The sequence below is a fragment of the Opisthocomus hoazin genome, chromosome 10 (assembly GCF_030867145.1).
Source record: "Opisthocomus hoazin isolate bOpiHoa1 chromosome 10, bOpiHoa1.hap1, whole genome shotgun sequence".
NCBI lineage: Eukaryota > Metazoa > Chordata > Aves > Opisthocomiformes > Opisthocomidae > Opisthocomus > Opisthocomus hoazin.
Genome location: NC_134423.1, coordinates 26,019,901 through 26,047,678, shown reverse-complemented (window position 1 = coordinate 26,047,678; position 27,778 = coordinate 26,019,901). Strand labels below are relative to the sequence as shown.

The following is a 27,778-nucleotide window of genomic DNA, read 5'->3' as shown; positions in this document are numbered from 1 at the left end:
CCGCCGTCCGCCTCCCCCCCACCCCCGCCGCTTCTGCCCTGCGCTCTTTTTTTAACTATTTTATTTCATTTTATTTTGTTTTATTTTATTTGGTTCGGGTTTATTTGATTCGGGTTTATTTTTCTTTTATCTCCCCCTCCTTGGGGGGGGGGGGGGGAAGCCGCCGCTCCTTGCACCGACCCCCGCGGCGGGCTGGCGAGGCTGATGCGGCCCCTAAGGTAAGCGGGGGCGGGGGGCTGCGCGGGCCCCCCCCGGCCCCCTGCATGGCCCTTCCTCCGCGGGACCTGTTGAGGCTGTCACTCCCTCCTCCCTCCCGAGCCGGTTTTAGAAGAAACCTTGATTCTTCCCATTTTCTCTGCCCAGCTCGCTCCCTCGGTCCGGCTTGATGCGAGCCTGGGTTGCATGGGGTTATTCATTTATCCTTCCCTTCTGACGGTTGCCACTGAAAATGCGCCCTGCTGGGCTCAGTCAATCAAATAATTCCTTGCAGACCACTGATGAGAGATGAAAATTCCTCCCCAATATTGTCCCCCTTTCCGCTGGATAGCTCATCACGGGGCTGATCGCGATTATCGAGACCGGAGCACTTCGCTGGCGGAGACACAGAGCTTCCCCTCAGCTCCCGCGGGTGCAGAGTGCTGGGGGTGTTTGCAAGCTCCGAGGGAATGACGAGGGGGTGACAGCTGGATAGATGTGGGACATGGGCAGGGACGGCCACATCTCTGCAGTGGGAGAGGATGGGCAGCTGGAGCACACCTGGCAGGGGGGAGGCTTTGCTCCTGATGAGCTGAGTCCATAAACAGCCCACAACCCGGGCCGGGAGATGGGGGTCAGAATATAGCCCCCCGTCGGGACATTCCAGGGGCACCATCCCTGTCTAGGCTTGCTTCCACTCCTGGGACCTGCACGCTGCCCTCCCTGAATGCTACACGCGTTTCTGGAAACCGGGGCTGCGTTTGCAAGACAGGTGCTTTTTGTTGTGGTGGTGGTTGCAAGGCGGGAGATGAAAGTTTGGTGTTGTTTTGATGTGATTCTTGATTGCTGCCTGTTGGAGTAATTGCATCGCAATTGCTCAGAGGTAGAATCAATTTCCCCAAATTGAGATTTTAATGGGAGCTTGCAAGCTGCTGTTATGTCATGTGGTTTAAGGCGGCGTTGGATTGCATTTATTTTATAAACTGGATACTTTTGCAGACGGCGCAGGGATAACAGCACCACCCAGTGGGGCCCGGCCCCAGCCCCGGCCCAGCCCCAGCCCCAGCCCCAGCTCCAGCCCCATCCCAGCCCCAGCACCAGCTCTATCCCCAGCCCCAACTCCAGCCCCGGCCCTGGTCCAGCCTCGGCTCCAGCCCATCCCCAGTCCCAGCCCCAGCTCCATCTCCATCTCCATCCCCAGTCCCAGCTCCATCGCCAGCTCCAGCTCCAGCTCCAGCCCCAGCCCCAGCTCCATCTCCAGCCCCAGTCCCAGCTCCATCCCCAGCCCCAGTCCCAGCTCCATCCCCAGCTCCATCCCCAACACCAGTCCCAGCCCAGCTCCATCCCCAGCTCCATCCCCAGCCCCGAGCTGGGCAGACCAGTGCCACCTCCAAGCTGCTTCCCCTCCACAAAAAATCCTGGTTTTATTTGCTGAAATACCTATAAGGTGATGGATTAAAGTTTGGGGTTTGGGGGGTTTGTGTTTTGGTTTGGTTTTTTTTTTCTTTTTCCCATAAGAAGATATGTCTCTCTCCCAGCAGTTTAGGAGAAAGTTTTAAATCAGCTGGTGACACTGGCAGTCCATATTTCGTGACTGACAGCACAGGAAGGTTGTCCTGTGGTGGATTTGTGTTTCTGGCCATTGCTGTCAGGAACTGACACATGGGGACCTAGGCAAGGTGGTTGGGCTTCACAGAGCTTTTTCCACAGGCTCCTTCAAACAGCCCTTTCTTGGCCAGTTGAAGATGCAGATTTGCAAACAGCCCGTGTCATCTCTCACCCCTAAATGAGACCCAGGAGATGTCCTTAGGTGATGATGTCCTTAGGTGATCTGTTGGTTAGAGGGAGGGGAATTAGGGAGCTAGGTTTGCACTTTCTCAAGATACCAGTAGTTTTAAACTCAGCAGAGGAAGACTGTCCCATTACACAGACTGGTTTCTGTCTCTGCTGATAAACACACAGTTCTCTGCAAATCTTCTGTGCTGTTTATTTTTTGGCGGTTCAGATTTATCCATCTTTTCTGCTGAGCTGACACTTGGCCATTCAAACTTGCTCTTGGGAACCTCCCAGCCCACCTTTTATTTTTTTTTTAGAGAGGAGCCCAGATGTGAAGAAGATACACTAAAGAGATATTGCTTGCTATTTACCCCCAAAGACAAGACTGGGCCAGGAAGACCATCTCCCTGCAGAGAACTAAATATACATACGGTGAATTCCAGCCAGCCCTCCAAACACTGCCGAACAAGGGATGGTTACATGCTCCCGCGTGTAGGAGACAGGCCTCACCCCACAGGGCTTTGCAAGCAAGGGAAAGGGAGAGACACGAATGAATGCAACCAGTCAAAAAAAAAAGTTGACGTGATGAACTCTATTTGCCTGAAAATATCCCTGCTTGTTTTGCTTTCTCTCATGGGTGAGACTGGAAGCTTTCCACCAGCCCGTCTTCTCTTCCCCTTGTCCAGCCTGGCCGGCTGCAAGCATTCAGAGGTGACTTTATGGCTGTGAGCTTGGAGCAGGCGTTTCGAAGAGAGAGCCCACAGCGGAGTTGCCCACAGCGACTTCAGTTGGGGCTGCTGTTAATCAGTTCATCTCTGGATGCAAAGACGCAGGTCAACAAAGCATTCTGGTTTATTTATTGGTGTTAAAAAGCTGTATTTTAGTCCACCTTCAACCCACTGGCCTCTCTTCACGCAGCCGGATCGGCGAGCCTGGTGTTGGCAGGGGCAGCTGTGGGGAGCTGGATTAGCTAAACCAGCAAACTCGTCTCTGCCCTTTGCTACGCGGGTCGGTCTGCAGAGCCCGGCTCGGTGCCAGCACCTCCACCCGCCCCGTTCAGTCACCGCGAAAGTCCAGTGCCGGGCACTGGGGAGAGCCTGGGGGGACACTGTCCCCGTCAGCCGCTTTACCAAGTGTAGTTAGTGGGGTTAGGCGGTTAGTAACCCTGCAGGCTGCTAGGGAAGGGGCTTTAGATGCGTGTTCGGCAGCTTCGAGGAGCAGGGGGTCTGCTCATTGTGTCAGGCAGGGACACTGTAAAATGATAAAAAAAATTGGATGATGAGTAAAGGAAGGGTCTTCAAAATGGACTGTGGCATTTCCTGGTACTGCAGACGTGAGAGGTGTGGCTGTTATTGCAGAAAGATGAAGGGGTTGGGTGTTTTTTTTGGTTTTCTTCTTCATAACTTTTTTCTTTATTAAGTGAACCGTTCAGAGCACAGGTGTTTGGTTTCAATTCCATAAACATTTTGGGATCAGTTGTCAAACCTCCCCAGACAACAATTTGGGGGTTTCCACTCCAAACTTCCTTTCTTCCTCCTTCAGGGAGCGATTTGCTTTTTGCTGCTCACCCCAAGCACATACCATTGCGGAACAGTTCGGAACCAGCTTCCTGCACGGGTGATCACGGCTGATCCCAGCCAGGCCACGAGCAGTGTTCCTTGAACGCCTTGTCCTGAGGCAGAGCAAGGAAAGGCACTGCCCGAAGCTGCGCGGAGATCATTGCGTGAAGAGTGGCCACGCAGAAAGTTCATGGGAGAGTCAGGAGCAGACCAGGAGCCCTGACATCCCTTCCCCTAACTACTAGTTACAGTCCTCAGAAATACCCATGTTTACTATTTTAGCCATATAATTACAGGTAGTGAAGAATTCCATTAGGAAGGCTGTAAGGGGAGGTATCATCTGTAAACCCGAGGGTTCAAATTAGCCACGTTCATTCAGCCCCGCCGCAGCCCACAGCCGCGCACGGTGCGACGCGGGGCAGAGAAGAGTGGAGTTGAGATGAGCCATCCCGGCTGCGCTTCCCCTGGGAAACGGGAATCTTCCCGCTCATCCCGCAGATATCTCGGAGAACGCTACCGGCCGACCCCGGCTGTGATCTGCGCGTCAGCCCTCCGCAACGACACGAGGTTCAGCGGAGGTGCCTTCGCCCCCGGAGCAGAGCCGCTGTGCCGCAGAGGCGTTCGCCTTCCAGCGGCGGGCGGTTTCCCACAAACCGTTCGCAACGAGCGTCGGGCTGGGCGCTGCCTAAACGGGGAGCCCCGGCCGGCCTTCGAGACGGAAAGACGCTGGGGGACAGCACAGTCACTCCACACTTCCAAGCCCAGATATCCCCGTTAAGCAAGGCAGAGGTCGGAATTTCACGCAGCCTGCGATTCAGTACGCGACTTCAAGTCCAGATCTCTGATCTGGCTAATCAGAAAGGTGAAGGTGATTTGAAAAACGTGGAAGGGGGAGCAGGCTTTCAGAAACACACCTTATTTGGGGACTTTTCCTGCTCTGCAGTTACGGTTTGGACGCATCTGTTGTTTTCTCCAGTGAAATCCGCTGCTTCGATCGGTGCCAAAAACAGCAATCCCGTTTGCAACGCGTGATGCAGCTGAGAAAAATCAAGGAGAAATTCTTACGGACTGGAGCCAGGGGCATCGGCCCGCTGCTTTATGGCAGCGCAGTTTTCCCTGCACCAAAGGCAGAAGCTCCAACAAGGACCTTCTTTGAAAAATACCGCTTCAAACGCAGCCTGTCGTTGCGACGTGTCAGCTTGCCACCAAACGGCAACACCAAAGGGGCTCTTTAGGGCAGACAATCAAACCAGCCTCGCAGCAGCTCTTTAGCAGCTGGGTTTTAAAAGTTCGTTATTCAGATTTGAGTTAAAAACAAATAGATCATGCTAGATGTCATCAGCCGGGATAACAGCGGAGGTGGATGTTTTTCAGATTGAAATAAAAGCAAGACTTGCATTGCGAGAGGCCAGGGTGAGAGCAAGAGGAAGGGATTTGGGGTCTGAAACCCTGTCCCCTGGCTCTCTCCCCCCCCACCTAGGCTCTCCCCAGCTCATGGACCCTCTCCCTCCTGCCCACAGGCTCCTTCCAACCTCCCCAGCCCCCTTCCAGCTCCAGCTGCCTACACATCCCATCAGCAGGCGTTTCTTCTTGGGTGGTAGCAGCAGCTGGCAGGGTTTGGACATATTTGCCCCCGTTTGACATCCCCCACAAAGAGGTGCTTGGAGTAGGCGTTCCTCCCACACCACTTTTGCTACAGGTCTGGATCCGGCCTGCCAGCTTTCATCTCCTGCCCAGCTCAGCCCAGTCTGGCAGCTCTTCTGCACACAGAGCTCCTTCTGACTTTAGTGGACATCATCTGAGCGCAGCCGTAGGAGGATCCAGACCAAGACAGATCTCCAGTCAAGCAGGCAAGGCCCCAGGATTTTTGGATCCCATCTGGGTCCCAGATGGAAAAACTTCAGCATTTTCATTCCGGCTGCAGCTCGGATAAAGCCCCAGTGAAGCTCCTCCTTCATTTGGAGGCGAGGGGGCTCAAATTCCCCAAGGAGAGCTAGATAAGTGTTGTTAGATCCCTTTGCTTCGTGGATGTTTACTCCCGCCTCCTCTTCCTCACCTCACCTTCCATGGGATATTTGTCGTAGCTGAATCAATCCACAACAGGAGATCACAAACTTTTGAGACTTTAAGCAACCATCGCTCCAAAAAAGCATCCTTAAGAGTGGTTGTGAGGTGGATAAGAAGGGGATTTCCAAGGACAGCTAGAAGCAAAGTCAAGGAGCATCCCTGGCCTCTACCAAGCTACAGGAGGAAAGACCCGCTGTTAGGCGGGCATTCACAGAGTTAGGAGAAGAGACGTGTAAAACAACCAGCATCCTTTTACTCTTTGTGTAAGATCTCCAAGAGGGAGGAGACGAAACGTTAGGATGGCAAGGGGGCACTCAATCAAAGGAGGGCTAATGATCTAAAACAGGGAAGTTAAAGTATATTCATTAAGGCGTATTACACCCATGGGCACTCTCATTCAGAACTGAAGTTGTCTTAGTTCACTGTGCCTAAAACATCCTTCGAGGGAACTTTTAAAGAGATCCAAGGGAGCTGTTAAGGGGATGCCTCCCTCCCGGCCTAGCCCTTTGCTGGGTGCAGCAGACCCCCGGGATGGTGGGGCTGCAGACCCAAAAACTCCTCACGCTGTGGCATCGCAGGAGGTGGGAAAGAGCAGGATTTTGAAGCCCGGCAGGCAAATGCCTGTGCCCTTCGAGCTGCTGCTCCATCTGCATGGCCGGTGAGCAGGGAGGGGGCTCCCGGGACTGCCGTCTGCCCGGGGGCTGCCCAAAGGGTCTTTGAGGGGTGCTTACAGAGTGAGACCCCCACGACAACTGCGCCAACGCAAGTGGTGGGACTTTCCCCCAGCGAAAGCTGAGCGTCCAGGTCTCTACACGGGCTGGTGGTGCAGACTGGGCTGCGGTGGAGGTCCTGAGAGAGTGTAGGTACACATTGGTCCTCTCCATCAGTCCTCAGCTGGATTTGGGGACCCCTGACAGTCATCCCCCTCTCTGAGGAGTGTCGGTCTAATGATAAGGATCTCTGAGATTTGTTGTTTCTGAGTCATCTGGGCTTACTTCACTGCTGCCAGTGCCGGGTGAATGACCTGGAGAGGTTGTGAAACCTCCGTGTTTCTCGCACCTACCACGCAGCCAGGGCTGGGGCAGCGCGGAGGAGCTCCCTGGGCCGGGGGGTCACATCCCAGTGGGCCGGGGGCCACAGCATCGCCCTCGCAATCCCTGCCCGCGCCAGCTGCCTGCCTCAGTTTCCCCCTCTGCTGTACAACGGCTCCTTTACCCCAAATTGCTCCATTTTGGGGACATGGAAAGCGCTTTCGTTAGGCCCAGAGGAAGGAGGCAGGGAAGGGGCGATGGGGTGGGAGGACGCCCCTCTCCCAAATTCCAACCGAGCTGCTGCAAGGCGTGACGGCGGGGAGACGGGGCGAACATCTCAAGACCCCCTTCCCGCAGCCCACCCTGCGTGGGGACCACCTTCCCCGCCCCCCCCAAAAGGCACGGGGGGCTTTGGTGGCTCGACCCGCCGCCGTAAGCCCCTCGCCGGGGTCTGGCAGGCTCCTTCCCCCCCCCTCTCCCTCCCTCTGCCGCTGCCATGGCCGCGGTGCCGTCCCCCCGCCCCTTCCCGCAGCATGGCCGGCGAGGCGGGGCGCCGGGAGGCTGCCGGGATGATGGACGGGCTGCTCTGCAGGGGAGGGGACCGAGAGGAGGAGGAGGAGGAGGAGAAAAAGCCTGTGTAATCTTTCAGTGCGGAGGCCACCGGAGCTGGGGCCGCCCGTCCCTGCATCGCTCCGCGGAGCCATGTGGGACTTTTGATTTTATTTTCTTTTTTTTTTCCGGTCCTTTCTTTCGATTGATTTATTTTTCCCTTTTGTTGTGTTTTTTTTTCCTCTTCCTCTCTTCCCTTCTCTTTTTTTTTTTTTCTCTTTTTAAACTCTTCTTCCAGGGAGAGGATAGTGGTTAAAGCTCGAGCTGGATGGATGGGTATGGGGAGAGGGGCAGGATCCACAGCCCTGGGACTTTTCCAAATCCTCCCTGTCTTTCTCTGCGCCTTCCCTTCAGGTAAGGAACAGCCTCTTTTTATTTCGAAGCGTTTGCCTCCCCCCCCCCCCCCCCGTGTTTTCTCGCAGCCCTCAGAGAGCCGCCGCATCCCCCCCCGTCCCTGGGCCTCTCTCCCCGCAGCAGTTCGCCACATGCTGGAAATCAGCGAGCGGGGCTCCGTCTCGGTGCGTGCGCCCCCCCCGCGCCCTTTTCCCCCAGCGCTTGCGGGTGGGGGTTTGTTTTTCCTTGACCTCATCTTCTTTGTCTCCCCGCCGCCTCATCCCGCAGGGAAGGGGCTGGTCGGGATGGGGCGAGCCGGGGGCTGTTCCTGACAGCGCCGGGCAGGTTGCGTTGTTCTCCCGATGCCGGGTGTGCTCCGTGCCTTCGGGGGGGGGACCCACGCGTGAGCACCCCCAGATGCCAAATCTCTGCCCTTGAGTGCAGCGGGGGGGGGGGTCCCCGCTCCGAGCCCCCCCGGGAAGCGCCCGAGGTTGCAGAGGGGGTAAAGTGGGGTTCGTTGCGTTGTGATTTGGGGGGGTGGTGCAGGGCCCCACCGAGGGGGGAGCGCGGCCCCCGGGCTCACCTGGGCTGGGATGCGCACCGAGCGGGCTCCCCCCCTTCACCCCCCCCCCCCCCCAGGGCTGGGGGGGGTCTGGGGGCCTCGGCAGCGTTGTGGCTTTGGGACCCTTGCCCCGGCCGAGGCGGGAGCTGGCGGGATGGCGACCAAACGGTCCCGCCAAGCATCGCCCCCCCTCCCGGGCCGCTCGCACCTACGGCCGGGCTCTGCCTGCCCCCTCCCCAGCCCCGGTTTGTTTGTATTGTGTCAGAAAAGGAGAGAATTTCAGAATTACAGCTGAAAACGCCATCTGTTTCCAATGAATCCCCCATAGTTTTTCACAATGTTTTTGGCAGATCGCTGCCTGCAAATTCCTTCAAGCCCTGAGTGCTTGTTTTTGTTGGGGGAGGGGAAACCCAGTCCACAGAGGCGGATTTGTTCCTTCCAAAACTCTCCAGTTTCTTTACCTCTCTTTTTTTTTTTCATTTGCAAGAGAGAGGGGGGAAAAAAGAGAGAAAGCAGGAGGGAGAAAGAAAAGCCCTAACACTTAAATCTCCCCGTTGATCTTTCTAGTTGAGTTTCTATTTTTTTTTAATTTATTAATTTTGAAATCGCCTCTGCCTTTCTTTTGCATAACCGTAGGTGAAGCCGTCTTGCACACACATGCAGTGAAATAAATAAATAACTGCTTTGACGCCTTTCCTCCCCCTCCTCGGCCCTCCGCGCTGCCCTTAGCGCTGAGGTCTCCCCCCCGGGGACCCCGCTTTTCCCAGGGGACTTCCCAACGGGCTGGAAGCTGAACACCCCCCCCCCTTTTTTTTTTTTTAATTTTTTTTCTGGAAACTCTGGAGCTGCTCCCGCACGCGTTGCTTAACGCCCTGTTCGGAGCGTTGGAGTTGCAGAGCGTTGAGGCTGGGAGATTTACGGTGCAAGAAAGAACTTGATAGGAGATGGGGCTGGGTGCTGGGTCGGAGCTCCCTTCGGCAGCCAGACGGGGCGCGAAGAACTGGCAGAACGGGGCGGTCCGGAGCCCGCGGGAGCGGGGCGCAGCCGGGGACCGGGCTCCCCGCGCGGGGGGCTGCGGGCGCGCCGGGGGGGGAGGGCTTTTCTGGGGCGGGAAGAGCTTTTTTGGGGTGGGGAGGGAGGGATAAGGGGAGGGAGGGTGGGGGGATTTATTCTCTTCGCCCCTTTCCCCCCCCCCTCCGCTCTGCTTGCGGGGAATTTGTGGGTTCGCAGCCCCGAGAGCCCCGGGTGAGGGGGGCTGCTGGAGGCTGCCCAGGGTGGGTGCCTCGCCGAGTCCTGCCCCATTTATTTATTTGCTTAACCCCTTCACACTTCGTGCATACCCCGGACTGGGTTCTCTCTCTCCTCGCTGGCTCCTGGGCAGCCCCCGTATCGGGCATCCTTGGGCCGGGGGCACCAGCGTGGGTCCCCCACCCTGCGTGGGTCAGGGTGACCTCTGAGCGTCGGGCATGAGGAGGGGGGTTTGGGCAGAGCCAGGCCACTGTTGACAGCTTCCCTGGCAGAAATCCTGCTCCAGCTTGTGCCAGGTCCCAGCGTCGGATGCTCCCGGGCGTTCTCCCCTCCTGGCTGGGACCCTGATTTCCCGGGGTGCTCGGCTGACACCCCCCCAGTGCCTCCCAGTACGGGGTGTGCTGGGGTTTCGTGCAAACTGTTTTGTTACTTTCAAAATCTGGCCCTGGGTGTTCTGCCCCAGATGTCAGGCTTTGCTCTACCCCTCTGGTTTGCTCTGGCTTTCCATGTTTATCTCCAGTTCTGCCGCTTCGGCTGTAATCCGCTCCGAAATAAATTGGGATTTTCTGCCCTTGGTCCGTCTGGGCAGTGCGGCTGATTCCAGATAAGATATTCAAGACCTGCCTGGACAAGGTCCTGTGCAGCCTGCTGTAGGTGACCCTGCTTTGGCAGGGGGGTTGGACCAGATGACCCACAGGGGTCCCTTCCAACCCCTGCCATGCTGGGATTCTGTGATAAGGATCCATCCCTGTCGGAGGTGTATCGGATCGGCTGAGAAATGGCTTTTGTCTCAGCGGCGGGGAGGGTTGTGGTCGCAGCTCTACGCCGAGATGGAGCAGGGGGGCTCGGAGGCTGTCGAAGCACCCCCTCCCCAACGCTGCGAACGAGGAGCGGGGCCGGGAGCGTGGCGGCAGGGGAGGCGCGGGGCTGTGCCCGAGGTTGTCTGGGCAGAGAAGGGAGGGATTCAAACGTAAACCTGGAAATATTTTGGCTTCCCTGGTTTGTTGCTCGCTCCGAGCTGGTCCCGTACTCGGAACAGGGAGTTCTCTGCGATTGCCAGCAAGGCTGGTTGTGGGGCTGGAAGGGGGCACCTTGTTTCTAAGGCAGGTGGGGTGGATATCTTGCTTCTATCCACAGAAAATCCTGACATTCCCAGCCCTTGGTTGCTGGGAACGGGACGATATTAAGAGTGACTTTGGGTTTATTGTGGCAGCGGCTGAGGTTTCCTTCTCTGTGGCCTGAGCAGCTGCGCCGAGTCGATGTGCACATGAAAGTGCTCGCAGGGCTGGGGCAGCCGGAAAAACTTACTAACCTGGGGCTGTGCTCGGCCGCTGCACCAACCTGCCGTCTCCGGAGAGCCGGGCTGCGGCGCCGGATCGGGCCCCAGCGACAGGGAGCTTTGCGGTCTCTCCGCTGGCTCCCTGATGGGCACATCCCGTAAAGCAGCCGCGGGCTCTGGCCGGGCAGTGCGTGGCCTGAGGGATGAGTGTTAGTGGGACAGCAAAGAAAGTTGAAGACGAGGGGGTTTGGTCCATCTGGATGGGTTTGATTGGGTTCATTTTGCTTTTCCTGTTGGAGCAGGCATCAAAGTTGGAATAAGGTGGAGTGTGGGAACCCGGGACCGAAAGAGCGTTGGGGTCCCAGGTGGTTTGGAGGGGGCTGGGGTGAACTCAGGGTTGCTGCAGGCCAGGAGTGATGGGTGCTGGGCTGATGGGGGGGTTTCGCAGAGGATGCTCGGAGATGCAGCTGTGGTGGGGCAGGTGAGAGGGTGCCCTGGCCTTTTTCTGGCCGTCCTGGCAAATCCTGGCTTGATGATGCTGCAGATCAGGAGTGACCTGTGCAGGCAGGGCCCTGCCTGGCTGTGCACGGCACCGGGAGCGCGCTTGTAAGAGGAGAGCCCCTAAATGCCGTTAAAAAGCTTTGTACCCTGCACTTGGCAGCTGCTGGGATGAAAAGAAGAGGATATTTATTCCCTTGTCCGCGAGCTCTCAAAATAACAGGGCGTTCGATGGTAGCCTCAAGATTGCTTTGCACTCAAGTGCAGCCTGGCTGAGTAAATCGCTGCTTCACCAGCTGAAATTCCTGCAGCAAGGGGGAGAATTGAATTACGGCCAACTGCAAAACCAGATGCCATCCCCTCGATGAAGTCATCGGGCTCTCGCTGCGGAGAGCAGGCTGGCTCCTACGCACACGCAGCCCTGGGAGGCAGAGGCCGGGCTGCTCTGTCCAACGGCCCGGCCGCGGTGTGCGGGGCAGCCGGAGCCTGGCGTCCCGCGGCCGCGAGAGCGGCGAGACCTTCGGGGGGGAGCGCCAGGAGGGTGTCGAGTCCCGTTCTCCGCTGCATGAGCATCTGGAGGGGTTTGCCCGTTTAATTCCTGGCAAGCAGAGCTGTCCCTGCGTATACGGGGGGTTTTATGGGTCAGGCAGAGAGCAAGCTTCACTTGAGCCCAAAGTATTTTCTCCTCCCTCGGTTTCCTCTCCTTCCTGGACAGCTGCTGACTTTGGTCCCCAAAGCCCTAGCAATGATCTATGGCGTTCTGGTTTTTGGACAAGCTGCCCTTTTTTCCTTGCCGTGTGACACGCTCCAGCCGGCCCTTTCTGAGATGAGGATGTCTCACAAGCCCTTCAGAAATCCGTTCCTAAATTTTTGCACTATGAAAGCAGCACTGCGGATTTGGGCATTCTGTGCACTTCTTCGTACTTGGTACGTTGAAAAAACAAAGGGGAAAAAGCTGGATTTTATTTAGGGTTTGTGTAGCTTTGTTAGATTTGGGGTAGGGAGTGGGGGATCATTTTAAATGTGAAGAACAAGCCACGGCTGCAGAAAGCATATTCTTTTAACTTACAGTTCAACTTTACCCACCTGACATTTAATAACCAGGGTTATCAAACAAAGCAGCTATATGTTAGTCTGGTTTTTAATCAGAAAAATACCTATGCAAGCTGCAAAACGTAACAATATCGTTTAGAGAACAGTGACTGATAAAGGAATTTCATATGGAATAAAACGGTGGTAACCTCATAAAGATCAATTTGTGGAAATCTTTGACATCATCATCCTCATCATCATCCTGGACATGTGGCAGGGCGGTTCAGGGATGGATCCCGGCTCTTTGTGAGAGCATCGCTGTGCTGGGGATGGGAGGGCGCAGAGCAGCGGGGGTGGCTTCCAGCTAGAAAGGTACTTTTTTTCTCTTAAAATTAAAACCTGAGCCCGGGGAGGGGGGGGGGCAACAAGCAGATGCATTTAAAAATAAACCAACCTCTGAAGGTCTGTGGCTGTGAAGGAGGAGCAGATATTGTGGCTTCCACGGGGGGCAAGTCTGTTGCCGGATGGGATCCCAGCCCTCAGGAGGGATCCGCCAGATCCGTGCGTGTCCCGGGTGCAGCTCCAGCATCGGTCGGGTGCCCGCGTGGGATTCCGGTGGGCTCGAGGGGCTGCTGCCTGCCAGCCGGGCAGCTGCCACCCCCTGCCCTGCGCACAAGCCAACGCCTCCGATGGAGATGCCGCAATTTTTTTGGCAGGCGTTTAATTGTATAAATTTGCCTCATCCAGATTTATGTGCTTCGGGCTTTTCTCCATCTCCTCGTTTCGTGTCTCATTTACCTCTGTGTTTGAAGGGTTGAAATTTCACAAGAGCACGGCAGGGATGATTATTCCTAGAGGGAATCCACACCTGTGAGCAGCAAGGGTTTCCCTGCCAGCGAGGAGGAGGAGGAGGAGGGCGAGGGGCCCGCGGCCACACCTGGGGCCCCCGGGCGCGGGTGGGTGGCAGCCGGGCCTTCAAAGGCACCCTGGGAAAACGGCTTTGTCGTGGGGAGAGCCGTGTCTGCTGGGAACCCGCAACGCTCGGCTGTGGGGGTGGCTGGCAGAGGTGGCTTCGTCCGGGTACCGCTGCTTCAGAGGGTTGGAGACATGATTGGGGTTGGCCAGGGGAGGAAGATGAGGGTGATGCTTCATGCAGGGGATGAGAGAGTGAATCCACGTCTCTTTCCACCGGGCTCACCTTGGGTGAAGCCCTTCACATCCTCAGCATCCTCATCTGTGAAATGGGCCACTCTGCTCAAGGAGGTTTACCGGCCCTGGAGAGCTGTTGGTGGAAGCAGCCGGGCTCTCCGTGGCTGAGAGAGCCCAAGTGTGCGGCTCCCGCACCGCTTTCCAGGCCGCAGCGTGCCGTGGCGGGGAGCCAGCTTCGTTAGCGATGGAGAATCGGAGGAGATCGCTTCCCTCCCACCTCATCTTCCATCCGCCAGCTCGTGGTGGAGCAAAACCTGCGTCGTCCTCCGAACCATCCACCAGCGCTGCCTCCTCCGAGCAGGTGAAAGCTCAAGGGTTGCGGCAAAGGCAGGATAAAGTGTTAAGAGCAAAGTCTGCGACGCTGTCGCTGCTTTGGCCGTGAACGCTGGTTCCTGCTTTCAGCCCGTCGCACCTCCCGAACTTCCCAAGATTTGCTGGGAGTTCTTGGAGCGGCATCGCCAGCCACTTGTGGCCCCGGCTTCAAGCTCCGTGGTTGCTGCCGTCTCCGACGGCATCTGCTCGCCCTTCTCCCTGCGCGGGGGTGTCGAGGCGAGGGTGGAGGAGCGATGCTGGCTGGGGGGAGGCACGTCGGGCCCCGCTGAGTGTGCCAGGTCAGCGGTAAGCTGGCTCTCGGAGCCAAAAGAGCTGACTAAGGGACAGGAACGCTCAAGGGCTCCTTTGGCAGCATCCGATGGTTCACGCCGTAGCCGGTGAAGACACTGACTCTGCTTTTCTCCTACCCGTGCTTGCCCTGTGACACCGGGAGAGGGGAGATGGGGGACACTGGGGGCAAAAAGGAGTTGGCCACAGCAGGTCCTCTAGATGCTTTAGTGATGGACGCGCGTTGAAACGAGAAGCATTGTTCTGGGTCCCTCTTTTGACTTTAAACTGGAGAAAGCCTTTCCCCAGCATCCTCTTGAGCAAGACAAGGACTGGGTTAAAAGAAGCTGCGTGGATCAAGGTGTGTTCACAGAATCACAGAATGTTCGGGGTTGGAAGGGACCTCTGTGGGTCATCTGATCCAACCCCCTGCCGAAGCAGGGTCACCTACAGCAGGCTGCACAGGACCTTGTCCAGGCGGGTCTTGAATATCTCCAGAGAAGGAGACTCCACAACCTCCCTGGGCAGCCTGTTCCAGGGCTCCGTCACCCTCAGAGGGAAGAAGTTCTTCCTCGTGTTCAGCTGGAACTTCCTCTGCTTCAGTTTGTGCCCGTTGCCCCTTGTCCTGTCGCTGGGCATCACTGAAAAGAGTCTGGCCCCATCCTCCTGACACCCACCCTTGAGATATTTATAGGCATTTCTAAAGTCCCCTCTCAGCCTTCTCTTCTTCAGGCTGAACAAGCCCAGCTCCCTCAGCCTTTCCTCATAGTGGGTTCCTCATAGTGTGTTCTCGGATGCGTCTTGAGTCGCTCTATCAGCAGGTCCTTTGCATGGATTTAATGCGTCGGCTGCTTTTGCCAGTGGAAGAGAGCACAAAGCCCAGGCCCCAACGTGGAAGGTGGCCCCTCAAACCGACCTCCTCATGCATGCCCTTGCAAAATATGAGCTCCAGTGCTTGAAGAGAGTCAGGTTTATTTTCCTCCTTCAGTTCCCTCCTCCCCCCACTTCAGTGCAGCTGAAACCTGAGCTAATCCCTTTGCACATGGGTAATTTATTGGTCTATTGGGCTTTTCTTGATGGCAAATTGCATTGTCTTTCTTCCTGGGCTGAGGCTTTGGAGCAGTTTGCTGCATTCCTGCAGCTCTTTTCTCAGGGCTGATCTTTCACACCCCCTCTGAGCACAGCCATATCAGTTTTATTGGTCCTCTTTGTTATGCAAACAAGGCAATAATAACCAGGCTATTATGCTGCAGGATTGTGCTTGATTAACAGTTCAAAGGAGGTTGCTGGAAGAGCCCGGCGCTGCCATCGAGCACAGATCCTTTGACCAAGTTTGGGTCAGGTGGCCCTTGGATCTTCCTTGGCCCGCAGTGTCCTTCAGGGCTTGGGGAGCTGCCCCTGCCCAGGACGCCCCGTCCATTAGGGCTGCAGATGCCACCGGTGGGCTCGTTTCTCTCCCCAGCGTGACAAGGCACCGGCCGATGCATGTTGGACAAGACACCATGACGTGGGTCCAACGTGGTCGGCATGTGGGGTGGCTCGTGTAGCCTTCCCCGCTGGGACAGGGACAGGGCGAGGGGCTGGATGCAGAGGGCTGATGTCTTTTGTCCACTCTCATTTTGCTTTGGACTCACAGAATCACAGAATGGTAGGGGTTGGAAGGGACCTCTGTGGGTCATCTGGTCCAACCTCCCTGCCGAAGCAGGGTCACCTACAGCAGGCTGCACAGGACCTTGTCCAGGCGGGTCTTGAATATCTCCAGAGAAGGAGACTCCACAACCTCCCTGGGCAGCCTGTTCCAGGGCTCCGTCACCCTCAGAAGGAAGAAGTTCTTCCTCGTGTTCAGACGGAACTTCCTCTGCTTCAGTTTGTGCCCATTGCCCCTTGTCCTGTTGCTGGGCACCACTAAAAAGAGTCTGGCCCCATCCTCCTGACACCCACCCTCCAGATATTTATAAGCATTTCTAAGGTCCCCTCGCAGCCTTCTCTTCTCCAGGCTGAACAAGCCCAGCTCCCTCAGCCTTTCCTCCATCCTCCCACCATCTTGCTGGAAGGGATCCCTTCAGCTAGGTTTTTGAGGAGAGTTGTGGAGTTTTTTAACACTTTTGGGGTCATTCTGGTGCTGGCGGGGACGGCTGTCCACCCAGCAGCTGCGCAGCCTGCATCTCCATGAAGCTGGTAGATGCTGCTGGTGTTTAGCACCTCCCAGAATCGTGCCTTTCCTGTTGAGGTGTCAGCATAAATAAGTTTGTTTAGATTACTTAAATAAATATGTGTTTAGGAGCCTGAGTCTGGGCGCTCAGATCTGAGGCCAAAGGCAATTACGTTTTACTGTGTTCTCCGAAAAAGCCTTTTACTGCATGTGTGAGGCTTGCACATCTACACTTCAATCCATACGTTTGGAAAGACGCGGGATGATGTATTTGCATCACGTGTGGGTGATGAAATACTTTCCAGCCCGTTAGTAACCAAGAGGACATTAAACATCTCTTAGCAGTGGGCGCTTTAAAATTAGCAGGTTCTGGTTAACATGCACCCAAGAGTCTTAAAAGAATTGGCCTTTGCTTACTGAAATTAATTTCCAGGCGTGCTCTTTGCTCGAGAAATTCCAGGAGAACAGATGAATTGATGATTTTGTGCTATTTTTCTGAAAAGCCATGATTTGGCTAAATGAAATCCGGGTAAGCTGACACCAGCTGAAGGGAAAACGGGGCACTGATAGTTGAGAGGCTGTTAAAGTTCGGTGTGTGCCTGTAATACGTTCGGACGCTTCATTTAACAGCGCGTGATAGAACGTGCTGACCACGAGGGCAGAGCGGTGGGACCTGGCTCGTGCAGCACCCCAGGCCCCCGCGCCCATGGGACCTCGCTGGGGCAGGTGGACCAGGGGATGCTTCCAGGATGGAGCCAGCAGTGCTTTGCCAACCGGGAGCTCTGGAAGAGGTCACGGCCAGCCAGCGCGTTGTGGTGCCCGCTGCGGTGTGAGAGGGGTGACCTGGGGAGAGCGGCGAGCGCGTGCCCGGCATCGGCATCGCTTCGGCGTCGCCCGTCGGGGCGGTAGGTTTTGCCGGAAAGAAGCCGGCGGCGGGGAGGCCTGATGGTGGGGCTGGGCAAACACCTTCCCGTGAGGACTTAAAAGTGCAAACCGTTTAGCTTATCTGGAGGATTGACAAGTGACTTGATTGCCGCGTGTAAATATCTTTGTGGGAAAGGTGCTGGTTACTAACGGACCTTTTACTGCTGGTTCTTTTTATGTCCTGACAATGAAGTCAGATAAAATCCACTTAGAACCAAGACCCGCGTTTTGTAAAGGTGATAAACTCCTGAAATGGGGTGGCTTTTCAGGCTGGGCAGACAGCAGAAGTCCTCATGGGAGGTATTGTCTGCACAGACCACGTCACCGGGCTGTGCACAGGGTGGGGCTGTCCTAGTCCAGGTGATTTAATGATTTCTTCTGGCTTTAAACTTTCTGAAACCGTGGGTTTCAAGATACCAAAGGAAATTTTGTCCCTGGTTTTAGTGGCACCAAGCCATTGAAAGAAGGTGATGGGGAGGCTGGGAGGTGGTTGGGCTCCCAGGGGTTGAAGTCACGCATCCCTGGGATGAAGGACCCTTAGGGATGGACAAGGGTGGTGGCACCGCCCAGACCCAGGGGTGTCTGACGGATCCCAGGAGAGCCTTGCTGGGCTCCTGCTTGAGAGAGGTTTGTTTCCGTGCTAAGTCATCTGCGGTTGAAAAAACAGATCCATTGTGAGTCGATGGAAAATAGATTATGCGAAATTGAATAAACATCATTTCTTGGCCCGGGTACAAATGAGCCTGCGCCGCCGTGCCAAAGCTGCTGCCAGAGGGGACGAGGCAAGACGTGCTTGTCGGGAGAGGGTCGTGTCTGCTCTCCTCCGCAGCCTTTATCGGCCGTGGTCCCTCCCCAGCAGCATGAGGTGATCGCTGAGCCCACTGCCCCACCGCTGTGGTTGGGGAAGCCTCTATGGGAGCTGCTCTGTGGGGACGCCCCGGCCCCGCTCGCCCATCGCCCTGCCGCTGCGGCACCTGGCTTTGGGAATCTGGCCTTATATGGGGCCCTGGGCGAAAGAGCGCAGAAGTGCCAAAACCAGAGCGATAACATCTTAAAGAAGAACGCTCCCCCTTCAGGCCCCGGGAGGAAGGAGATGGGCTTCCCTGCCCTCGGCTTTATTGGGGTGGTTTTTTAGCTCAGTACCTTATAAAGCCGTGCGTGACCCTGGGGCCGCGTGGCAGGGAGGGATGGATGCTCGGCACGGGGATGTGCTCAGCGCCGAGTGTTGTTTTGCAGCAGCCCACCCTGTCCACGGGCTGCCACGGCTCGCGCCTGCGTCTCCTGATCCAAGCAAACGAAGCGTGTCCTTAAAGAGCAACAGGCCACGGCTTTATTCCTGCTCAAACCAACCTGTCTGCGCGACGGCTGAAGGGCTGGAGCAGCGTGGGCTCTGCAGGCTGCTCGCTGGATGGGATGCTCTGCACGGTGCACCCCGGTGCCTTACGGAGCTGTGGGACGTGTGGGTGCTGTGTGTCTGGGGCCGTGGGTCCTGCGTGTCCGGGGCGTGTGGGTCCTGCGTGTCCGAGGCCATGGGTCCTGCGAGTCCAGGGTCGTGGGTCCTGCGTGTCCAGGGTGTGTGGGTCCTGCGTGTCTGGGGCATGTGGGTGCTGCAGGTCCGAGGCCATGTCCCCAGCTCCTCCCAGGGCTGTGCCCACAAGCCATCTGCAGTGACGGCGGACAGTGACGGTGCGTTCCGCTGTGCGCAACCTCAAGGCATCCCTCAAGCTGTGCCTTAGCAGAACTGCTAGGAGAGCAGTGGTTTTAGTTGCCCGATGCCACGGCTGTTTGGGATGACCAGCAGTGGTGGCACCAGTCACGCTCCTGCCTGCTGGTTTTTGGTTCCTGCCTCCCGTCGGTGGGGTCCTGGGGGATCTGTAGAGCTGTGCGCTCCTCAGAGGGAGCGAGATGCATTTTCCTGATTTTCCATCCTGAGAAACACCCACAGCATCTCGCCCCGAAACGCCGCTGCATGCTCTTCCCGTGCCCACAAACTCCCTTGCTCCTGTCCCTCCGACTGTGCCACCGCTGCGATTGCCTCCGCTGAATCCCGTCCCTGACTTCTCCGCCGGAGCTCAGGCGCTGTGCTGGCCGCAGCGGGTTGCAGCAGCCCTGTTTGGCTGTACAGCCGCGGCGGGCAGCGCTGCGGGGCCGAGCTGTTCTGCGCGCTGGTAGCGAGACATCGTTTGCCTCGTGTCTCTCATCTCGGAGGAAGGCCGAGCAATACCCTCCATTGCAAACCAGTGGCTGTGGTGGGGAGCCCACTGATAAGCAAAGCACGTTTGGTGGAAAACCACACTCTTGGAGCAGAAAAGAAAGGGATATGAAATAAGAAATGTTTTATTTGACCCAGAAGTGCAGAAAGCTTAGCAGAAACATGAGCCCATGTCCCGGGTCAAAAGTTCGTTACCAAGTTGCCTCTGGTCCATGATGAGTGAAGGGCTTTCCACAGAGCTTCTTGCAGGTTTGGGTGGGATGCTGCCAGGATGAAACACCTCCTGGCTTCTTGGTGCTGTTGCTAGCGTCGGAGTTTATGAAACATGAATTTTAAAACTGTGAGGAACCTGTCACCGTTTCCTATTTGCACTTCACTCTTCGTGGAAAGGGAGAGGAGGCACGCTGGCCTCGTACAGCTGGACGGCTTAGCGGCTTATGGCCTTGGTCTCCCTTTCGGATTTTCCAGCACCAACTATGTTTAGGTTTCCAGCACTGCGATGTTTAAAACTGAACCGTACTGTTTTCCCTGAAACAACACTGGGGTTTGTCACTTTCTTTTTAAACAATTCTGAAATGGTTTTGGCACAGATGCCCTGCCAGCTTCCTCCTAAACAAACCCCGAGACAGGAATATGCGTGGACGCCTGCGAGAGGCACCACGAGAGCATCTGGTGGGGCTTTTCTCCTCGCCCTGCTGCTGCCCCTTGTGCCGGAGCCCGTCCTGATGTCTCCAAGCCCTCTGAGGGGGTCGGTTAAGAGGAGAGGAAGGAAAACACCACGAATTTGAGGTGGTGTGAGCCTGGGTTCACCCAGCGAGTCTCCAAACTGGCGCGGGCAGAGCAGCATCCGTGCGATGTTCGGCGATGGCCGTGTGCTTTCTGCACAGCTGCTTTCAGGTCTGCTCCAGGGAAGCCACGCTGCCCCGGGGAGGAGATGCTGGGGGGGGGGGAAAAACAGAATTTGAATTTTCATTGCCTTCCTCCACCTTGCCAGCAGGCACCGGGGCTGCGGCTGAGCCCGGCAGAGGCCCTGCTGCCTTCGGCTCTGCCTTGCGTGGGCAGCGCGAGGCGGGGGCTCGGCTGGCATCCCCGCACCCTGCCGCGCCGGTTCTTCTCCTCCACCTCTTGTTCCGTCTCAGTGGGCCGTGGCGGGGACCGGGCTCCCGGGGCTGGGCAGAGCCGCACGACGGTCAGGAAGGAGGATTTTTGGCTCCTGCTTCTTTCCAGGGGCCCGGGGACGCTGGCAAGGGCAGCTCTGGGCACCGCTGCAGCCATGGGGGTGGTGGGGTGGGGTGGCCGCTGGCTCTGCTGCAGGGCTGGTCGCGGCACAGATCCTGCTCTAACCTCTGCACCTCGAGCTGTGTCTGGGGCACAGCGGTCATGCCGGGGCTGGGTCTCCCTATGTCCACGAAGGAGGAAAAGCAAGGCAGATGATAGATCTTTGCACTGGTAGAGCTCAGTCTGGACATGACACCGAGTAACTCATGCAGCACGGAGCTTTGAATGTCAAACCCTAAAAAGGCATTAAAAACCCCATCCATCGCCTCTCCCCCCAAATTAATGGTCCTCCCTCATCCCTGCTAATGAATATGGTCCATTCTTCCACACCCCTGGGAGCATTAGCCTAAAGGCTGGACACTCTTTCCCTTCTTGGCTGAAATTGGGGCAGATCCTGTTGGTTACTTTGTCTTTGATGCGTGAGAGTTGGGTCATGTGAGAGGGTGATGTCTGGTGAACGAGGCCCTGTCACGCGGTGGAGCTGAGGTCATGAGTTTGGGCTACAGGAGGAGGACACCCACCTCTTGCCGGGGGTTAAAGCTGGATGTCCCACGCCCAGGCACGCCGGCGTTGACCACCTTGCGTTCTCCTCTCCTCCCGCAGTGACGTCTCCATGCAAGATCCTCAAGTGCAACTCTGAGTTCTGGGCGGCCACGTCGGGCTCCCACCACCTGGGCGTGGAGGAGGCGCCGGAATTCTGCACGGCGCTGCGCGCCTACGCGCACTGCACCCGCCGCACCGCCCGCACGTGCCGCGGCGACCTGGCCTACCACTCCGCCGTGCATGGCATAGACGATCTCATGGTGCAGCACAACTGCTCCAAGGATGGCCCCACGTCCCAGCCCCGACTCCGGACATTGCCCCCCGGGGACAGCCAGGAGCGGTCCGACAGCCCCGAGATCTGCCACTACGAGAAGAGCTTCCACAAACACTCGGCTGCCCCCAACTATACCCACTGCGGGCTCTTCGGGGACCCCCACCTCAGGACTTTCACGGACACTTTCCAGACCTGCAAGGTGCAAGGGGCTTGGCCACTCATAGACAATAACTACCTGAATGTCCAGGTCACCAACACGCCAGTGCTGCCTGGCTCCACGGCCACTGCCACCAGCAAGGTGAGCCTTGAGCATGTCCTCGTGAGCAGAGGTGGGCGAGGGCAGAGGTCCTTCTCAACAGCCTTTCTTTCCACCGTCTCTCTCGTCCACCATTTGCACGTCTGTCTGGGGAGGGTAAGGCTGGGTGGGAGCTCCACTGAACTTGAGCGTTTGGCCCTGAACATAGAATCATAGAATCATTAAGGTTGGAAAAGACCTTTAAGATCATGAAGTCCGACCATCAGCCCATCACCACCGTGCCTACATCAGACACCCGTGCTTCCTCTGTCCCCACCTTGGCTTAAATGGCCTGTGGTTTCTTCCTGAGCACATCCAACCCCATCACGGTTAGCAGGCTGAGATGCTGCAGCTCAGGGGGCGATCATGGCCATAGTTGAGGATGGCAAATTAAGAGGGCTCTCACCTGAGGGCCTCCAGGTTGCTATGAATAGCCAGACCAGGGATGATGATGACACCTTTTGGGAGACAAGCGAGGTCCGAGCAAACCCAGGACTGCCTTGCAGGAAGGCTTCAGCTTGCAGGGAAAAGCCTGGAGGGAGCTGAGCTCCTCGCCCTGCCTTCCCTGCTGTCCAGGCTCGTAATTGTCTCTGTGGTTTGCAGCCGAGTCAAGGCATTTTGTGAGGCACAGTCTTTTTCTGGTGGTGCTTGGACAGCTTAAATAAACATGCTGAAGGTACAGGGTGAACACTGAGAAAACCCAAGTGAAAATGTGCTGCTGTGATCCAGTGTCTTGTGTGACATGGCTTCGGCTTCAGGAGAGACCCGGAGCTGCTGAACTGTCGTGTTGCTCTGCGGTGCTCAAGCTGCAAAGCTAACAAATGGGCCACTTTCTGTGCCAAGAAATTGAAGGCTTAGCAGGAGGCATCTTCTTGCTTTTGGAAGATGTCCTGTCCCTTCGTGTCTGGGAGGTCTGCTTCTCCCTGCGTGTGGGGAGAGGAGAGAAGCACATGCAGGACGGGGACTGCTGCTCAGCTCTGGATGTGACCTTTTCAGCCTGAGCTGGGGCTGGCTTTTTGATTTTGACCTGTCCTTTAATAAACCTCATTAAAGATAATTAACGATGCTCTCAACTCCTTGGCTACCAAAAGACATCAAAACCTGCTGAAGCTTGCAAGGAAGTCTGACTTGAGGGAAGTGGTCCTTAAGGGCCCCAGGGACCTGCAATTTCTAGGCTGGATCCCAGGATCACCATCTTAATTGAGCCTTTTCACCCCTTATCTGCCTCATGGGCTTGTGGTGAGGAGGGCTTAGTCATGAGACCTGCAGCATGAGCTGTGGAAAGCCTTACTGGGTTGTTGCTGGAGCACCATGTGCTGCTGGAAAGCATGGGAGTCTCTTGGTCCATGGGGCTCTTTGTGTTTTTGCAGGATGTTCTCTGGTCTACTCTTACTCCTCCAGCCAGAGGCAGGGCTGCATCCAGAGGAGGTAGCAGGACGTCCATGCGAGGGGTAGTGCAGCCTGAAACCCAGGGCATGGTGGTGCCTCGTGACATGGCTGAGGAGTGGACAGCAGGGCTGGGAGCATCTGGGCACTCCGCAGAGGAGTGGGTGGGAGAGAGGGACATTGCCAGGGCTCTGGGCAGCTCTGGGCTCCTCGCCAGCACCACTGGGAGCAGAGGTGCTGGGAGCCAGCACTGTGCTCAGCGCAGCCCTTGGGGAACCTCAGTTTTTCCCTTCTTCATGCTCAGCCCTCGGGCATACCTGCCCTGTAGCTGCTGGAGCCATCTCTCCTCCAGCCCTGACCTGCTCTGGTCAGGTCTCGGTCTGTCCCTTCATGGGCAGGAGGTCCCCCTTACTGCTCCTCCCTCATGGGAAGAGGTGCACGAGGAGGAGCAAGTCTGCAAGAGGTGAAAGAGGAAGTGAAGTTTGCATGGGAAGAAGAGCAACTTGCTCTTCTTCCCATGCAAATCCTATTCTTCCTCCTCTTCATCAAGCCTTGCCGCCGAAGCCAGGTCAGCAAGGGAAGAACAAGTGCTGTGAGGTCCTTCCTCCGGCAAGGGACCCGTGTTTGGGCCCAGCCGAGGGTGGGGAGCCATGTTGGGCTCAGTCTACATCTGTGTCATCCCTAGAAGGCCTGTCCACTCGAACGTGCTGGACATGTGTGTGTTTGCGTGGTTGAGATGGAGCACAACGTGTTCTGGGGCCCAGAGGAGAAGACTCTGTTGGTCTGTGAGTGGCCAGGGAAATGAAGAGGTCCAGCCCTTGGGATGTGAATGCCCTGGGAGCCAGAAGAGAAGCTTCACCACCTCTGAGAGAGTCAGGGCTCCCCCCCCCCCGTCATCTTCTTCTACCAAGTAACTAGCGATAGGATGAGAAGAAGTGGCCTCAGGTTGCATCAGGGAAGGTTTAGATTGGATACGGGAGACAATTTCGTTACTGAAAGAGTTGTGAAGCACTGGAACAGGCTGCCCACGGAAGTGGTGGAGTCCCCATCCCTGGAGGTGTTCAAACGTGTAGATGTGGCACTTCAGGACATGGTTTAGTAGGCTTGGTGGTGTTGAGTTGACAGTTGGACTTGATGGTCTTAGAGGTCTTCTTCAGCCTTAATGATTCTATGATCTGCCAGGGCCTGGAGGCAAGACAGTGCTGCGTGCGCAGGCATTCTGCCACAGGCCTGTGAGTAGCGATACTCCAACTAGCTCCAGCTACAAGGGAGCTCCTGTGCTGGGCCTGGAGATAACAGCACATATCCAGGTGGTACGTTCTGTCCAGCTTCTGGATCTTGACTCCATACACGGTGTCCTCATCCCTGTGCTAAAGCAGGATGGCCATGTCTCGCTGCCTAGAAGTTGGGGCAACTTCTTAGGAGGAGGCACGTGCCCGTGAGCTGAAGGCCACGCTCCCGGCCAGGCTGAGCAGCCAGCTCCTACACCTCCCATGCCACTCGTGGTGGTGGCCGTGTGCCTGCAGGTGGTCATCACTGGTTGTAACCCTGTTCCTTTCTTTTCTCCCCACAGCTCACCATCATCTTCAAGAGCTTCCAGGAGTGTGTGGACCAGAAAGTGTACCAGGCAGAGATGGACGAGCTCCCCGCTGCCTTTGCCGACGGCTCCAAGAACGGTGGGGACAAGCATGGAGCCAACAGCCTGAAGATCACTGAGAAGGTGTCGGGCCAACACATCGAGATCCAGGCAAAGTACATTGGCACCACCATCGTGGTCAGGCAGGTGGGCCGGTACCTCACCTTCGCCGTACGCATGCCGGAGGAGGTGGTCAATGCTGTGGAGGACCGGGACAGTCAGGGCCTCTACCTGTGCCTCCGCGGTTGTCCGCTCAACCAACAGATTGACTTCCAGACCATCCGCTCGGCTCAGGCCACTGAGGGTCGTGCCCGTAGGAAGGGACCGAGCCTGCCAGCCCCCCCTGAGGCCTTCACGTACGAAACGGCCACGGCCAAGTGCAGGGAGAAGCTGCCCGTGGAGGACCTCTACTTCCAGTCCTGCGTCTTTGACCTCCTCACCACAGGAGATGTCAACTTCATGCTGGCTGCTTACTATGCCTTTGAGGATGTGAAGATGCTTCACTCCAACAAAGACAAGCTGCACCTCTATGAAAGGACACGGGACCTGGCCCCGGGCAACACGGCCGCCCCGGGACCGCCCCCTGCCCTCTGGGTAGCACTGCTGTGTTTGAGTCAGTGTTGGTTGGGCTTCTTATAGAGGTTTGCTCCTTCGCGCTGTGGAGAGCGAGGAAAGGGGAGCAGGAGAGGACCATGGATGAGGTGGTGGCACTGGACAGTGGGAGGTTGGATATCAGAGCCACATGGGTTGTCCTCAGATCTCAGCCCCTCTCTTTGGCACCAGGTCCTCCATCTTCCCCAGCTCTCGTCTGGGAGGAACGTGCTGCCAGTGGGACCAGTCAGGAGTTTTTGCTGGACTGTACCTTGTCTGGACCTTCCTCACCTCCCCCTCTCCTCCTCCTCTTCCCAGTAGTGTGGATGCTGAGGAGCCCCCACCTCCTTGTAGCTCTACCCCAGGTCCCATACATGCACGTGGTGACTGTGACATTGGCGTGCATGAACGTGGCTTTGTCTTTGGAGAGCAGAGCCCACAAGGAGGGTGTAGAGCAGCACAACGGGGCTGGGCTTTCTGCTTGCTGGGGTCGTGCTCTGTTTTTGAGGTACAGCCCACTCTGCCGGCAGCCCCGTTGTTGCAGAAAGTGATGCAAGGGGTTGAAATGGTAGGGATGGTCCCATCCTTGCCCAGCTGCTGGTGCCAGGCATCTTCTGAGTGGAAGGAGGACGTGTTCCTCAAGCCTCATGTTACGTTTGCTGTGATTCAAAGGGCATCTCCTATTTTAGCCAGTTCATTTGGCTGACTCACTCCATAGTTTTATTCCTGGCTCCCTTGTCTTTGCCTGGAGCCACCGAGGACTCTTGATGGCAACAGGAGAAACCTGGCCAGTATTCAAGCAGTTTCTGCAGTTTCTGCCCAGCGTTGGATGAGTTCCTCGCACCGTGTGCTCTCCAGTCTCCTAGAACTGGCAGCGGAGAGGCTGCTCAGTGGGAGACCCGATCCGCACCTCCCTCCAGCCCTGCACCCAGTTGCCTGCCCACACCTTGGCCAGGCCCTGGGATGGAGCAGGAGCGTCGCGCTCTGTTTGTTTGCTGCTAGGTCTCTGCTCTGCTCCTCGTCCTGGGGCCGTGACTTGCAACCCCATTGCAGACCAGTCGCACCTTAAGCCCTTCTGGGCTTGAATCAGAAATGGGGCAATGTTAGAAATCCAGCCAGGAGACGGGATGCAGCAGAGGGCCCCTCAACTGCCCCCAAATGTTTGTTCTCTGTCTTGAAACCATTGATAATCTCCTTCCCCCACTATGTAGTGCTGCCCATCTCCTCCTCTCCATGTTCCTCTGTGTTTCACCTCATCGCTCACTGAACAAACAGCAAGACCACCTTTGGTCTGAGTCTTGGAGACCTCTTGATGGGTTTCCCCTCTTTGCCTCAGAGGGAACTTCCCAGAAACCAAAACATGTGTCACTCTTGGGGGCATCTCCTGCTCTCAAGGAAGGTTTCTGGGCACGATGAGACAAGCTAGCACCAAAAGAGGTGGGAACAGGCTACGTTTGGCATGTCTGAACTGGTGCCAAGAGGCAGCCTGGTGTAAATACTCAACGTGACTATTCATTGTGTCCTAACAGCTCTAGAGCTCCATTTGTAAAGCAGCAGAGAAATGCAAAATTGTGTCAATGGATGTAATTTATATTGTCTCTTTAATATATAGAGCCCTGGCATTGATCTCGTGTGACTGTACAGATGAAGAGATGTAATTGGTTTGTAAATGTTTAAGGAAAGAAAAGAAACAAAAAGATGTGTTTACTACTTTGCTCCTTGCTTTGTTTGCTGGTGCCCCAGGTGTTCTGTTTAGGGAGATCTGGAAATCAGGCCATCACAGATTGGAGGTGCGGAGGAGAGCAGCCACTGGACCGTGACCCAGGACACTTTGGCTTCCCAGTGCACTAACTGGTCAGCCAGGCTGATTTGGGCTTTTTGTTTCCTTTGTTAAAGAAAGAACCAAGTTTTTGTCTTCCTTAGAAATTCAAAACACAAGTTTTGAAAGTCAAAATTTATCACCGGGTAAGAGGAAACTTATTTTTTCTTGCCCGTATATCAGCAGCGGCCGTGCAAAGCATCCCTCCGAAGACACGGAGCTTCTTGAAAGCAGTCGTAGCTGGCCAAGCCACAGCGTGCCAGCAAGTCCGTGCTTCCCTGAAGACCTCCCGTTCCTATAGAGCGAGCCCAGCAGCACGACGCACTGTGGTGCCAGCCATGGAAGGTCCCTCGGGTTACGGCGTGGCTCGGTCCCGCTGTCCGGGTGAGCGCTCCAGTGGTGGCCGGCTGCGTGCGGTGGTTGGGGCATCCCTGGTTTAGAAGCAAACAGTGAAGCACTTTATTTTGGTTGTGTTTGACCCAGTTCTGGTTAAAGTTGAAGTGTGGCCAAGAAGGACCCGATACTTGGAAACAAAAGAAATACGTAGGCAAAGGAGGGGGGGCATGTTACGAGTAGGTGCCCCCCTCCTCGCCTCCCTGCATTGAGACCCGCGGGAGTGACACCGCGTGTATATACTGTAAATTATTTATTGAGAGAAACACAAGTAAAG

The 27,778-nt window shown here is 56.4% G+C and overlaps 1 protein-coding gene across 1 annotated transcript; it reads left to right on the top strand.

Moving 5' to 3' along the window:
• RGMA (repulsive guidance molecule BMP co-receptor a) lies at positions 1-27,778 on the top strand. Its single transcript, XM_075432088.1, has 4 exons — positions 1-218; positions 7,476-7,591; positions 21,168-21,679; positions 24,636-27,778. Exons 1-4 carry the CDS (start codon positions 205-207, stop codon positions 25,335-25,337), a joined length of 1,344 nt encoding a protein of 447 aa, XP_075288203.1. The 5' UTR covers positions 1-204; the 3' UTR covers positions 25,338-27,778.

Coding starts and splice junctions, on each gene's coding strand:
- RGMA (XM_075432088.1), top strand. Junction 7,592..21,167: donor TCTCTGCGCCTTCCCTTCAG/GTAAGGAACAGC, acceptor CTCCTCCCGCAG/TGACGTCTCCATGCAAGATC. Junction 21,680..24,635: donor CGGCCACTGCCACCAGCAAG/GTGAGCCTTGAG, acceptor TTCTCCCCACAG/CTCACCATCATCTTCAAGAG.